Raw genomic sequence first — 13,513 nt, forward strand, 5'->3', positions numbered from 1 at the left:
TTTTTTTTTTTTTTTTGTACAAAGTGCTATATTGAAAATATTTTCACAACAAATCCTAAATATTAAGTTGTTACTGGTTCTAATTTAAACCCACTACTGAAATTATTATTATTTTTTTTCAACTAATAACAGCCGGTAACAATCTGCCACTTAAGATTTGTTATGAAAAATGTTGTGGACATAATATTTTTCTCTCTTTTTTCTTGTTTTTTATTTGATAAAAAAATTATTTTATTTATTGGCTAATATTTTTGGGTTTAATGAATAAGTTTATAACATAAAAAATTACTTTATTGGCCAAAATTTAGGGGCCTTTTTCTACTTGGGGGCTTTAGGTAACCGCCTCACTTGCTTTCATACTAGAGCCGGCCTTGTACTTAAATCCTAATATTTCCTTTTGTATCTTTTGTATTTAAAAGTCCAGATTATGCTAAGTTAAAATTCCACTAACAAACCCATTAAAAAAAATTATGCCATAGTATCAAGTCATTCTCTCTTTTACGTGGTTAGTGAAAGATCCAAAATTTGAGTCCAAATTGCTCTCTTTGGTGATGCAAAGGTTTGAAAAGTGTTTTCGATGATTGAAGTGCGATGGAGTTTTGGCCAGAGAGACTTTTGATATTTTCTCTCTCTAGAAACGTTAACATTAAAGTCAATGTTAACCATTAATTGGATTTTTTGTTTTTAAAAACTTGCACACTATATATTTTAGATAAAAGTTAATAATATGCATTTATTACAATTTGGAAATATATATTTTTATTTTTCAAACAAATAAAAAGGATAAACTTTAGTTATAAGTATAAACTGTAATTTATTTTTTGAACATGTATTTGAAAGTGTTGCAAAGATATAGACAAAAGTTTGGGTAGCAAAATAAGATCAAAGTGAGGGAAAAAATACTAAATTTTAAGAGTTCTCTTAGTTTTTTATTTTTTAGTTTTAAATTGGGGTGTTTTACTTTTATTTGAATAAAAATGGCTAAATTTTAAGAAATAAAAAGATGAATTTGAAAGGAAAAAAAATCTTAAATTTTAGAATTTTTATTTTTGAATTCAAAATAAAATTTGTTATTTGACATTTATAACTCTATTTTTAAGATAAGTTACCATTTATTAATGATGATATTTTTAAACTATATAAAAATTTCAAAAAAGGAGTTCTTATAAATGGGTTTTTACTGCCCTAAGCGCTATGTTAATAAACTATTTTAAAAAATTTTTATGAAAAAATAAAAAAGGTAACTGATTGATTTGGAATTTTTTTTTATATGACAAAATAAATTATTAATGTATATCTTAACGGACCAATATTACATACTATAAAATAGATAAATAGATTATTTTATATAGTTTATTAGTAGAACGCTGACTTGTTGGACTCAGGAACTCTAGCTTGATCCCATACAGTGGGGTTTATATCAGTCTAAAACCCTAGCTCATCGCTCTTTGCCACTGATTCACACAAAGGTTCTCTCTCTGTTGTTATTGTTCTTGCTTTCGTGCTTGGTCGATTATATTTTCGAAACTTATATTATCATTGATAATGAAATGTTGGTATAATTGAGTTGTAAAGGAGGTTTTTTTTTTTTTTTTTTTTTGGGGATTTGTTTCTGGGTACTTCTTTTTTCCTTGGGAGAGCATCAAATTTTGATATGGGTCTATGTAAAGAATGGTTTTTGTTTTTTTGTTATAATTATGATGTGTTATGTGGTTTCAGGTCTTGGGAAATGGCTGGTGCTCGGGAAATTACAGCGGCAGAGTTCTTGCAGGTATGTTGTCATGTCCATTCTGTTTGGTTGCAGAGGAATTATAGGAAAATGTATGAAAGATTGGGAATTTTGTGATGGTAAAGTAACTTTTGTTTTGTTTGGGTACTAAAAAGTGCAAGTTGTTAAAATTCCAATTTTTCTTTTGGTACTTTTTCATGGTTTCTAATCAAGCAAGCAAAGTTTTAACTTTTTGTGTTTGTGTGTGTGCAAATTGGTTGTCTTTCTGGGCCGTGGCTCAAGCTAGCTTAAAAAAAAAAAAATTTGTGTCTATATTTTGTTTTGTATTTCAGGGTACCAGTAGGCAAAATCTGTTTTTACATAGAAATTTTCAAAGAAATAGAAGTCGTTTGCTGTGGGGTACACTCAATAGACAGAATCCAAAACTGGGTATTTCTAATAGAAGAGGTGTTTCATTGAGGTGTTGTGCTCAAGCAAAGCCCAGAGCTGTTGTTTCTGGGGGTGTGAGCAGTACAGTAGATGAGCAATCAAGCTTGGTTGAGAAGCCTGCTGAGGAATTAATCCATTTTTTCCGGATTCCGCTGCTCCAGGAAGGTGCAACTGCTGAGCTTTTGAAGTCTGTTCAAACCAAAGTCTCAAATCAGATTGTTGGTTTGAAAACTGAACAGTGCTTCAATATTGGGCTTGATTCAAGGCTTTCAAGTGAAAAGCTAGCTGTCCTTAAGTGGCTTCTTCAGGAGACTTATGAGCCTGAGAATTTGGGGAAGGAGAGCTTTCTCGAGAAGAAGAAGCAGGAGGGGTTAAATTCAGTTATAGTTGAGGTTGGGCCTCGGCTGTCTTTTACTACAGCTTGGTCTTCTAATGCTGTATCAATTTGTCAAGCATGTGGGTTGACAGAGGTGACCCGTATGGAACGATCGAGGAGGTATTTGTTGTTTTGTCAGGGTGTACTGCAGGATCATCAGATTAATGAGTTTGCTGCAATGGTTCATGATCGTATGACTGAGTGTGTGTATACCCAGAAGCTCACATCATTTGAGACTAATGTGGTTCCAGAGGAAGTTCGTTTTGTACCTGTCATGGAGAAGGGCCGGAAAGCATTGGAGGAAATTAATCAGGAAATGGGCTTGGCATTTGATGAGCAAGATCTACAGTATTACACCCGGCTATTTAGGGAGGACATCAAGCGGAATCCATCCAATGTGGAATTGTTTGACATAGCACAATCCAATAGTGAGCACAGCAGGCACTGGTTTTTTACTGGTAAAATGATTATTGATGGACAGCCAATGAATAGGACTCTCATGCAGATTGTGAAGAGCACTTTGCAGGCAAACCCAAACAATTCTGTTATTGGGTTCAAGGATAACTCGAGTGCTATCAAGGGCTTCCATGTGAATCAATTACGACCTATTCAGCCTGGGTCAACATGTCCATTAGAGATGGCTGCTCGTTACCTTGATATTTTATTTACTGCTGAGACCCATAATTTCCCATGTGCAGTGGCACCTTACCCTGGTGCAGAAACAGGTGCAGGAGGTCGTATTAGGGATACCCATGCGACGGGAAAGGGTTCTTTTGGGGGTGCAGCTGCAGCTGGTTATTGTATTGGGAACCTCAAAATAGAGGGGTCTTATGCTCCATGGGAAGATCCATCTTTTACATACCCTTCAAACTTGGCATCGCCTTTGCAGATCCTTATTGATGCTAGTAATGGTGCATCAGACTATGGGAACAAATTTGGAGAGCCCTTGATTCTGGGCTACACTAGAACTTTTGGAATGAGACTGCCGAGTGGGGAGAGATGGGAATGGTTGAAGCCAATAATGTTCAGTGCAGGAATAGGTCAGATTGATCACACCCATATAGTTAAAGAAGAGCCTGACATCGGAATGTTAGTTGTGAAGATTGGGGGCCCTGCATATCGTATAGGAATGGGAGGAGGCGCAGCGTCTAGCATGGTTAGTGGCCAGAATGATGCAGAGCTTGATTTTAATGCTGTTCAGCGTGGAGACGCTGAGATGGCACAAAAGTTGTATCGTGTTGTTCGTTCCTGCATTGAAATGGGGGAGAATAACCCAATTGTCAGCATTCATGATCAGGGGGCTGGTGGGAACTGTAATGTAGTTAAGGAAATCATATACCCAAAGGGTGCTGAGATTGATATCAGGGCAGTTGTGGTCGGTGATCACACAATGTCTGTCTTAGAGATTTGGGGTGCAGAATATCAGGAGCAAGATGCAATCTTGGTGAAGCCTGAAAGCCGCAACCTGTTACAATCAATCTGTGATAGAGAAAGGGTTTCTATGGCTGTTATTGGAAAAATAAATGGTGAGGGACGTATTGTATTAGTTGATAGCTTAGCTATTGAAAAATGCCATTCAAGCGGACTCCCTCCTCCTTCTCCTGCTGTGGATCTTGAGCTCGAGAAAGTACTTGGGGACATGCCTCAGAAATCATTTGAATTCCACCGGGTGGTTCATGCACGAGAGCCCCTTGATATTGCTCCTGGGATCACAGTGATGGATTCTTTGAAGAGGGTACTGAGACTTCCATCTGTCTGTTCAAAACGCTTCTTGACAACAAAAGTGGATAGGTGTGTTACTGGTCTTGTGGCACAGCAGCAAACTGTTGGCCCCTTGCAAATTCCTCTATCTGATGTTGCAGTCATTGGTCAGACTTATACTGATTTTACTGGAGGTGCATGCGCCATTGGGGAGCAGCCAATCAAAGGTCTGCTGGATCCAAAAGCAATGGCAAGATTGGCCGTAGGGGAAGCACTCACAAATCTTGTTTGGGCAAAAGTCACTTCACTTTCTGATGTTAAAGCGAGTGGTAATTGGATGTATGCTGCCAAGCTTGATGGGGAAGGAGCAGCTATGTATGATGCCGCTACAGCCCTTTCAGAAGCTATGATTGAACTTGGTATAGCAATTGATGGGGGGAAAGACAGTCTTTCCATGGCAGCCCATTCTGCAGGTGAGGTTGTCAAGGCTCCTGGAAATCTTGTAATCAGTGTCTATGTCACTTGTCCTGACATAACAAAAACAGTAACACCAGATTTGAAGCTAGGAGATGATGGTATTCTGCTCCATGTTGATTTGTCAAAAGGAAAGCGGAGGTTAGGCGGATCTGCTCTTGCTCAGGTTTTTGACCAACTTGGGGATGAGTGTCCTGATCTTGAAGATGTTTCTTACCTCAAACGAGTTTTTGAGGGCATTCAGGACCTTATAGCAGATGATTTGATCTCTGCTGGTCATGACATCAGTGATGGGGGGCTATTGGTTTGTGCCTTGGAAATGGCATTTGCTGGAAATTGTGGCATCATCTTGGACATTTCTTCAAAGGGGAAGGGCCTCTTCCAAACACTTTTTGCAGAAGAACTTGGTGTAATTCTTGAGGTTAGCAAGAAGAACTTGGACACTGTAGTAGGAAAGCTTGGCAGTTTTGGTGTTTCTTCTGAGATAATTGGACAAGTAACAGCCAGTCCCTCAATAGAGTTAAAAGTTGATGAGGTAATTCATTTGAATGAGAAAACTTCACTGCTTTGGGATATGTGGGAGGATACTAGTTTTCAGCTGGAACAGTTGCAAAGATTGCCCACTTGTGTTGAGTCAGAGAAAGAAGGGTTGAAATTTAGGCATGAACCTTCATGGGAATTGTCCTTTACTCCTACCTTCACAGATGAGAAATATATGAATGCAGCTTCAAAACCAAGAGTAGCTGTGATTCGAGAAGAAGGCAGCAATGGCGACAGAGAAATGTCTGCAGCATTTTATGCTGCTGGTTTTGATCCATGGGATGTTACAATGTCTGACCTGCTTAAAGGAACCATCTCTCTGGATGAATTCCGTGGAATTGTGTTTGTTGGAGGTTTTAGCTATGCTGATGTGCTTGATTCTGCAAAAGGTTGGTCTGCTTCAATACGATTCAATCAGCCCCTTCTGAATCAATTTCAGGAGTTTTACAAGCGACCAGATACTTTTAGTCTTGGTGTTTGCAATGGGTGTCAGCTCATGGCTTTGTTGGGGTGGGTCCCAGGTCCCCAAGTTGGTGGTGTGCATGGTGCTGGTGGGGATCCATCGCAGCCAAGGTTCATTCACAATGAGTCAGGACGTTTTGAATGTCGCTTCACAAGTGTGTCAATAAAGGACTCACCTGCTATAATGTTCAAAGGAATGGAGGGTAGTACGTTGGGTGTATGGGCTGCTCATGGTGAGGGAAAAGCATTTTTCCCTGATGATGGCGTTTTGGATCGTGTGCTTCATTCAGACTTGGCCCCAGTAAGATATTGTGATGATGATGGGAATGTGACAGAAACTTACCCTTTCAATTTGAATGGCTCTCCGTTAGGGGTTGCAGCCATTTGTTCTCCAGATGGGAGGCATCTTGCCATGATGCCTCATCCAGAGCGTTGCTTCTTGATGTGGCAGTATCCCTGGTATCCAAAACAATGGAATGTGGACAAAAAAGGCCCTAGTCCATGGTTGCGGATGTTCCAGAATGCTAGGGAGTGGTGCTCTTGAGGTAATTAGTATTCTAGTGTTGTTTTAGCTGTAGTTTTTGCTTTAAATGCTTACTAATACTGTGCTTCTCTGTTTTTGATTCATAACAGTGTGTTCAGTGGCAGGAGTCATGGGGTTTTGAAGTTGAAGGTCAACAGGATGGATTTGTTCTTTTTGTCTTATGAAATCTATAGTGATGTCCAAGGTGTTGAGTTTCTTCCTTCTGTTTTTTTTGTAGACTAAACAGCGTTGAGCAGAAATGGCCATTGAATTTTTCATGGTTTCAAGTTGTTTCTTCAAATTTTGTTTTGGTCTAATTTTTGTAACCGAATGCTTTGTTTGTGAGGAAATTTCAATATCATAGAATTAGTTTAAATTTTATTGTCGTTATTTTTTATTCTCATTTCATAGGGACCATCTTGGGTGGATGAAATGTGATCTGCAGTGTGAAGTGATAATGGGCTTTCAACTGACCCCCTATGAATGAGATACTTATTACAAATGGGGAACACTCTTTATTGTAAAAAAAGCTCAAATTAGTTAATTTGTGGAATGTTGTCCAGCAGAGGTGAAGTTGTGAGGCTTTGGAAGACATAAAAATAACCCATCTTTGAACTGATTGATAGGTGACCATTGTTAAGTAAAATAAATGCAAGACTGTCCTCACTATTTCAATGCTTCCAGGGATATTGTATGGTCATTTTTTCCTGGGACAAGTGACCTTTTCAAGACATTCACATTTCGTAAACTAATCTTCATGCTAGTTGGTAAACTTGGTGGCAGTTTCCTGATTTCTCATTTTTTCTAGGTTCATTAAACTTGCAGCCTACTTCTAATAAAATCAAGTATAATTTCATGTATGTTGTTACTCATATATTCGCTCATTCAACTTTGCTTATGGTTTATATAATGTGTTGTGAGATTCCTCCAGTAGACTTTTATATTTAAAGGCTTGTATTCTCATTTAGTATATTGTATCTACTTTTTGAACAAATACTTTAAGCACACATGCAGCCATTTGATTCAGCAGTACTATTTCTTCCCCTTCTCTCTCTTTAATGGTCTGGCATCTCTGTTCTTTGTAGTCTTTTAACCCTTAAATGATTTGATTCAATTGGTTATGCTGCTTTTATGTGATTCTTGCTTTATGTTGTCTCTAGTATTTGTACCCTTTGGATTGCCTGTTAATATGGCCAGGTATCATCAAGTTTGGTGTTAACCTTTGGCATGTTTCTGGGAACCACTGCCTTGGAATCATCTTGGGTTCCCTTTTAATGTTTTTATGGTTATCCATGCAGGATGCTAATGCAAGCACTTAATCCTTAAAGCACCATTACCTGTAAATCTGCAATCAAATTGCCTGACATGTCACACTGCATAAGGTACTGCACTAAAATAGAGTAGAATCTTCCAGTTGATTATGATCTATGGTTAAGGGAAGGTATGGGGTCAGATATATTGACTTGAAGGATGTTTATTTAGGGTTCAAACTAGAATAAGCTATGCCTACAACTCAAAAACCAGGTCATCTATGTACTTAATTAGCAAAAGCAGGCCTAGTACAAAACTTGTTCCCATTGGAAGCTGGAAGGAGTCCTTTACTCCTTATAGAACACAAGCTTTACAAAAGCTACTATTAAAATTCCTAGCTTGGATTCACTCAATTTTTGGCATTAGTACTGTTGTACAACCATGGATAACATTTGAAGTTATCTTCATCTATTCCCTCCAGGAGTTTTCCTGAAGGATTCAGGCCAGAGTCATCAAATAAATTTTGGTTTTCCCATCCATATAAAGGAGGGAGCTGTATGTCCATCTGGCTGTCAAAGCCTTGGTTGGCAGCTGTACTTCCCGCATGGAAAAGTAGTGGAGCTTGTTGATTTTGATAATACTGTGTGCTTAAGACATCATGTTGTGAGGAGAATGGGCTTATGACATCATGTTGTGAAGAGAATTGTAAACCATTGTATAGGTTAGTAGTTGCTTGGGAACTTCCACAATTAGCAACACCAACTGCGAAATTAGCCATTTGGTTTCCAATGACTTCTATCTCCTCTAGTAAGCTAGCTACCTGCAAGGCAAGGTAAATAGTGTCACTCTTGGTTAACTATAACATTAAAAACTTGTGTGATTTTGTGTTTTGGAGAGAAGTTGAAGTTATAGCATGGAAACCTGTTGCTGGAGAGCAAATATATCACCAACACAACCGTATATTGGATCCCGTACTCTGGCTAGTGCTTCGTAAGAAATGGAGTTTGCTGCATCACGGCGGTTGTGTACTGGTAGGTGTAATAATAGCTTGGAAACATTACTTGCACCAAATACCTTGTGCACTGCTGCAAAGTGGGCTGCAGCCTGGTCATAACAGAAGTAAGGAGCAAATACACATTCAGTGGTGCATTTTCTCCTCAGGAACTTGCATGCTCCACATGAAGAGCCTGTTCCTGTCATTGTCCTAAGCTTTTCCTCAACTGTGTCAGTTGGGTTTTCAGTAGTAGCAATACCTGAGTGATTTGTCTAAGAAGTAGTTGAGATTTGTTCTTTATAGGCATGACTTGGAAGAGTTAGTAGTTTGTTTTGTGTTCTCCAAAGGACATTCTTACTTTTAATTTAAAGTATGTCCTTTTGGGTCTCCTTTGTGGCCTACATCGTTATTCTTAAATTGGGTAACCTTTACTGTTCATTCCCTCAAAGGGCTATATTCAATAAGAAAAAAATTCTTCAGGAATTAGATATAGACTATGTGATGGAATACCTAATCATTATTATCATGAGTTGGGCCATAGAAAGAGAAATTATTTTTGAATAATGTAATTTAATTAAGTATTGTCTGTGCAGCAGTGTAGGCAAGTACAATGGCTATTTCTTCCTTTTGGCAATTAATTATGATAAAAGTTCATCATTCGAAAAAATAAAAGGGATAAAAGTTAATCATTTTTGATAGAATGATCATGACTAAAAGAGAGAGAGAGAGGATTTCACTTTACACATTAACTAAGAAGCTTTTAAATAAGCAAGCTCTAGATCATTGTTAATAGCCTTTGATAGGTATAAAATACTAGATCATTCATTGCATTTTCAGTAGTGTTTGTTCTTTGTGGTACGACAATCTAACTCAGCAATCTTAAATTCTTAATAACCTGTGCATGGTTGGTAGTACAGTTCTATTCCTCCACTTTTTTCCCTTGAGAGGTTTATTAGATGGCTGACTGTTGGGGCCTCTCCATTTGTTTTGAATATTGGAGATGCTTCATTCATTTCATGGGAGAGATGTATCTTTATATTTTCTCATGAATACAATAGTGTAAATGATGTCACAATATTTATAATGGAGAAAACCCTGATCCCAATTATTTGATCATTTCACACTAAGTATACTGCTGAACAAGTCTACATGCCAGTAATTGCATGTGGATATCAAGAAAGAAAAAAAAAAAACTTGTAGCATATAATATATAATTTCAGTCAAAATCAAGTATAGGGTTAGTAAATTATTGCTCAAAACATGGTCTATACTCAAGGCGGCTATTTGTCTGGATGTTACTAATTCATCATTATTGCACATATTATATTGTTACACTAGATCAGGTTTGGCTGTTGGCCACTTAAAATATGGGTCGGTGATGAAAGATCCCTTCTCTTTGTCTTACCTTATAGAACAAAATTCCTCAAACAGCATACTTCCAAAAACTCTCTAGCCCAACAGAGAGGCTCACGTATCTGTCAGCAACAGTTTTGTTTTTTTTTTTAGTGCATGAAACTTTAATTTAATCTCTATTCTTCATGGCTCTAGGGAGTAAAAAGCAGCATTGGACGAATGTAAGAGTGAGTGTGTTTAGGAGACAATGTGCCATTTCCAGTAAATATGAACTCCACTTTCTGTCAATTCACAACTGTGAAACCTTTTGTTTTTGACTGAAATATACGCATGAGAAAAGGAATTTTGAGAGATGGTGGAGGGGAAACTTTTCGGCTTTTGAGTCTAACGATGAAAGTGCCTTTCTTTATCATGGATCAATTATCATGCACTTTCTTCCCATCTGCATTTCTAGCTAGGTTTTCCAACACTAACAATGGTGTTCATTTGTGCATGCCCATTAACCTAATACCAAACAGACAAAAGTTGTAGGCCTACAGGTCATCTTGTGATAGTGTAAACCTTTCCCATCTTATGTTCCTTGCAGAATATGCTGTCATCAACTCAAAACTCCTTCTAGGTTTAGTGTTATTGAGTTAATTGGATTAGATTATTTGAGTGTGTATTTTGTGAGAATGTATTGAATCTCATATTGAGTGTTTACTAGGTCAAATTGAGTTATATATCGGTTATGAGCAACCTCAATTGTAACTTGACTAGTCCTTTTGAAGTTTAAACGTAAATGTGATTAATGTTTTTCACTGACATTTACAATTCTGAAGTAGAAGTTGCCTTTGTGTCCTTTTTGTGTATTAATTTCTTGAAGTCACTTCTAGATGGACGGCTAACATACCCAAGGGGCTGAACCAACATTCTGATGTGTAATATTTTTAGTTTGAGAAGTTTGCTACTGATATATATAATCTTGCAGTCATTTCATTAGTGCATTTACGCGTGAGATACACAAGATTTCAACGTTTAAGATTGTGCTTTTAGCCTACTCTTTTTCCAAGTTATATGCCATTTAAACGGGGGTGGTGTCTTGCCAAAATCAAGCTAGGTTCCAAGAAGAACAATTCATGGACATTGAAGGTACCAGTTTGATTTCAGGTAAGGAAAAATACTGGTACACACCCTATATTACACATGCACTTAGAATGCATTGAAATCGTAACTTAAAGTAGTAAGAGATTAATCTTTCATGGCCACATCACCTAAGATGTTATCCAATCTGCACCGCCAGATTTTCTATTGATGAGAATGATTCTTTGGCTGGTACTTAACGGGAGGTAGGGGTCTTAGGCAAGATAACCCCTTAATACTATTTCATCAAGAACAACAAGCCTTAATGCTAAATTATATTTAAAAATGTGAGGTTTTTAAAAATTGTGCTTAAATATTACTACTACTACTACAACAACAACAACAACAACAAATCTTAATTCCAAAATTTTGGGTCGCCTATAGTCCTCAATAAATTAGTTAAGGTCGGCTAAATGTATTTTTTTTCCTTCATTTTATTCTATTTGAAGTCATACTCTCTATTACTTCCTTAATTGAATTTTTTTTAATTTTAATTTTAATTACTTCTACTAATGATATTTTGGATCTTTGTCTACCTATTTTTTTCTATTTGATACATTAATCGCTGTTTTTTGAACATGATCAAATTATCTACTCTTCCTCATATAATTGTTAAAAAATAAAAAACCTTTCTTATCTATATAAAATCTAAAAATAGAAGCGTAATATTTGTTGTTGCTATGTTTCTATTGAACCACATTAACGTAGCATTTCAGTCTATTTAAGTCCATTCGGTCCATTTCAGTCCACTTTGTTTCATTCGGTTCAGTTTGGTCTATTTGGTTCATTTCGGTCCATACGGTGTATTTCTGTCCAAGTGGTCTACTTCAGTCCATTTCAGTCTATTCAGTCCACTTCATTGATGGTTTAGGAGGAGAGATTCTTTTATAAAATTACATTTTTCTTAATCTTATGTTATGAAAGTCTTGTATCTTTTTTTCTAATATAAGTGATAAATTTATTTATATTTACTTACCCTTTAGGCTATTCAAGACGATAGGTGGTGAAGAGTTTGAAAAGAGCACTAGAAACAAATTCTAATAACATCTTACATTATTTGCAAGAATATCTTGTCTTAAATAATAATTGAATACAAAATGAATTATGGTGTCTTTAAAATGAAAAAAAAAATTACAAAATTTAGAATACTTTAAAATAATAAATATAGATGATTAATTTAGAAAATTTAATATATTATATCAACTATACTTTGATATAAAATAATCACATAATTTTAAAAAGGGTTTTGAAGTGACGTTTATAAGTCTCGTTTACTATTTTTATTTTTCACTTAACAAAATTTTTTTTTTTCAAACTTTTTTGGCGCGTAATGCGGATTTGCTACTATTAAACTATAATAAACGAGATTGAAAACAAAATAGTACTACCAAAGTAATAGAGATCAATACCGAAGAGGAGTTGCTGGCAAATAGCCCTAGAGTAGAGCCCTTAAAAATTAAAACATCTACTATTTCTCTAATTCCTATGCTATTTGTCATAAAAATTTTAGGGTCAGTCAACTATATATTAATTGGTCTGACCTGAAGAAGTGCCAGATTTCATCTTGAGTTATATACAGGATGATGTAAGAAACTTTTGATTATTGGAAAAAATCTGTCATTTTCCCAAAAAAAGAAAAGAAAAAATAATTGGTGATTTTTAAATATGGTTATCAAATGTAACACGCGTGACGTGTCAAATACCATACAATGAAAGATGATTTTGTATTGATGCGGTGCTCGACAATTCAAAATTTACATCACTTTATAGTAACATTTTACAATAATTTTATTTTTGCTAGACAGTAGTAACATTTAACTGCTCTATCTGAAGTAATGGCTGCTTTATCTGAGAAATTTTTTTTACCTTCATCGGTTGAGATGTTGGAAATGTTGGCAGCTAGATGAGCAGTTCAATTTATCGTGGAACTCGGGTTTTTCCCGTCTGTATTTGAAGGAGACTTTGAAGTTTAAAGTTGTCGTTAAGACCCTTTCCGTGGGGGACTTTTTTCTAAGTCTATTGCTTATAGTAGGAGGCAGGGCAATGCTATAACCTATGCCTTAGCAAAGTGAGCTAGAATTTTCTTTCCTTTGCTAGTCTAGATAGAGTATATTTCACAGACATTTTACATTTTGTTGTTGTTGATGACTTTCCAGTTTCATGATGGGTATGTTTCTCAAATTTTTACAATAAAATTTACTGTAGCTGAAGGCTGAAGCATTTATATAAAATCCTAAATTCCTTAATAACCAAATTTCTATGGTCCTGAAAAACTAAGAAATTTCATTTTATGAAAATATTCCTTCCAAAACCGGCCATGTATGTGGGACCCTTAGCAGCAAATTCACCTCAAAATCCACCTCAATTATGAGAGGGAAATCAAATCACACACATTCTATTCAGTATTCACCTTATCCAAATTTTCTCTGTTGCTAGAAAGTTCCCTTGCACAAATCAAATACAGAAAAAAACAAGTAATGTACTTTGTTTTTCTATGCTTGTGGTAATGAATTGACTTCAATTTTTAGTGGAGAAGAAAACAGCTTCAATGTTAGCCTC

General features: G+C 36.2%; 2 protein-coding genes across 2 annotated transcripts; one reads left to right on the forward strand and one right to left on the reverse strand.

The window, feature by feature from the left end:
- The first annotated feature begins 1,352 nt into the window (after positions 1-1,352).
- Positions 1,353-6,610, forward strand: LOC142638965 (putative phosphoribosylformylglycinamidine synthase, chloroplastic/mitochondrial). Its single transcript, XM_075813043.1, has 4 exons — positions 1,353-1,469; positions 1,720-1,771; positions 2,062-6,256; positions 6,345-6,610. Exons 2-3 carry the CDS (start codon positions 1,730-1,732, stop codon positions 6,253-6,255), a joined length of 4,236 nt encoding a protein of 1,411 aa, XP_075669158.1. The 5' UTR covers positions 1,353-1,469; positions 1,720-1,729; the 3' UTR covers position 6,256; positions 6,345-6,610.
- A 962-nt stretch (positions 6,611-7,572) lies between these two features.
- Positions 7,573-8,804, reverse strand: LOC142638966 (LOB domain-containing protein 33-like). The gene is made up of 2 exons (XM_075813044.1): positions 8,407-8,804; positions 7,573-8,305 (listed from the first exon to the last, which is right to left on the reverse strand). The coding sequence occupies exons 1-2, from the start codon at positions 8,683-8,685 to the stop codon at positions 7,895-7,897; spliced, it is 690 nt and encodes a 229-aa protein (XP_075669159.1). The 5' UTR covers positions 8,686-8,804; the 3' UTR covers positions 7,573-7,894.
- Positions 8,805-13,513: the final 4,709 nt, after the last annotated feature.

The sequence above is a fragment of the Castanea sativa genome, chromosome 6 (assembly GCF_040712315.1).
Source record: "Castanea sativa cultivar Marrone di Chiusa Pesio chromosome 6, ASM4071231v1".
Taxonomy (NCBI): Eukaryota; Viridiplantae; Streptophyta; class Magnoliopsida; order Fagales; family Fagaceae; genus Castanea; species Castanea sativa.

Coding starts and splice junctions, on each gene's coding strand:
- LOC142638965 (XM_075813043.1), top strand. CDS start 1,730: ATGGCTGGTGCTCGGGAAATTACAGCGGCAGAGTTCTTGCAG. Junction 1,772..2,061: donor CAGCGGCAGAGTTCTTGCAG/GTATGTTGTCAT, acceptor TTTGTATTTCAG/GGTACCAGTAGGCAAAATCT.
- LOC142638966 (XM_075813044.1), bottom strand. CDS start 8,685: ATGACAGGAACAGGCTCTTCATGTGGAGCATGCAAGTTCCTGAGGAGA. Junction 8,306..8,406: donor TATTTGCTCTCCAGCAACAG/GTTTCCATGCTA, acceptor CTTGCCTTGCAG/GTAGCTAGCTTACTAGAGGA.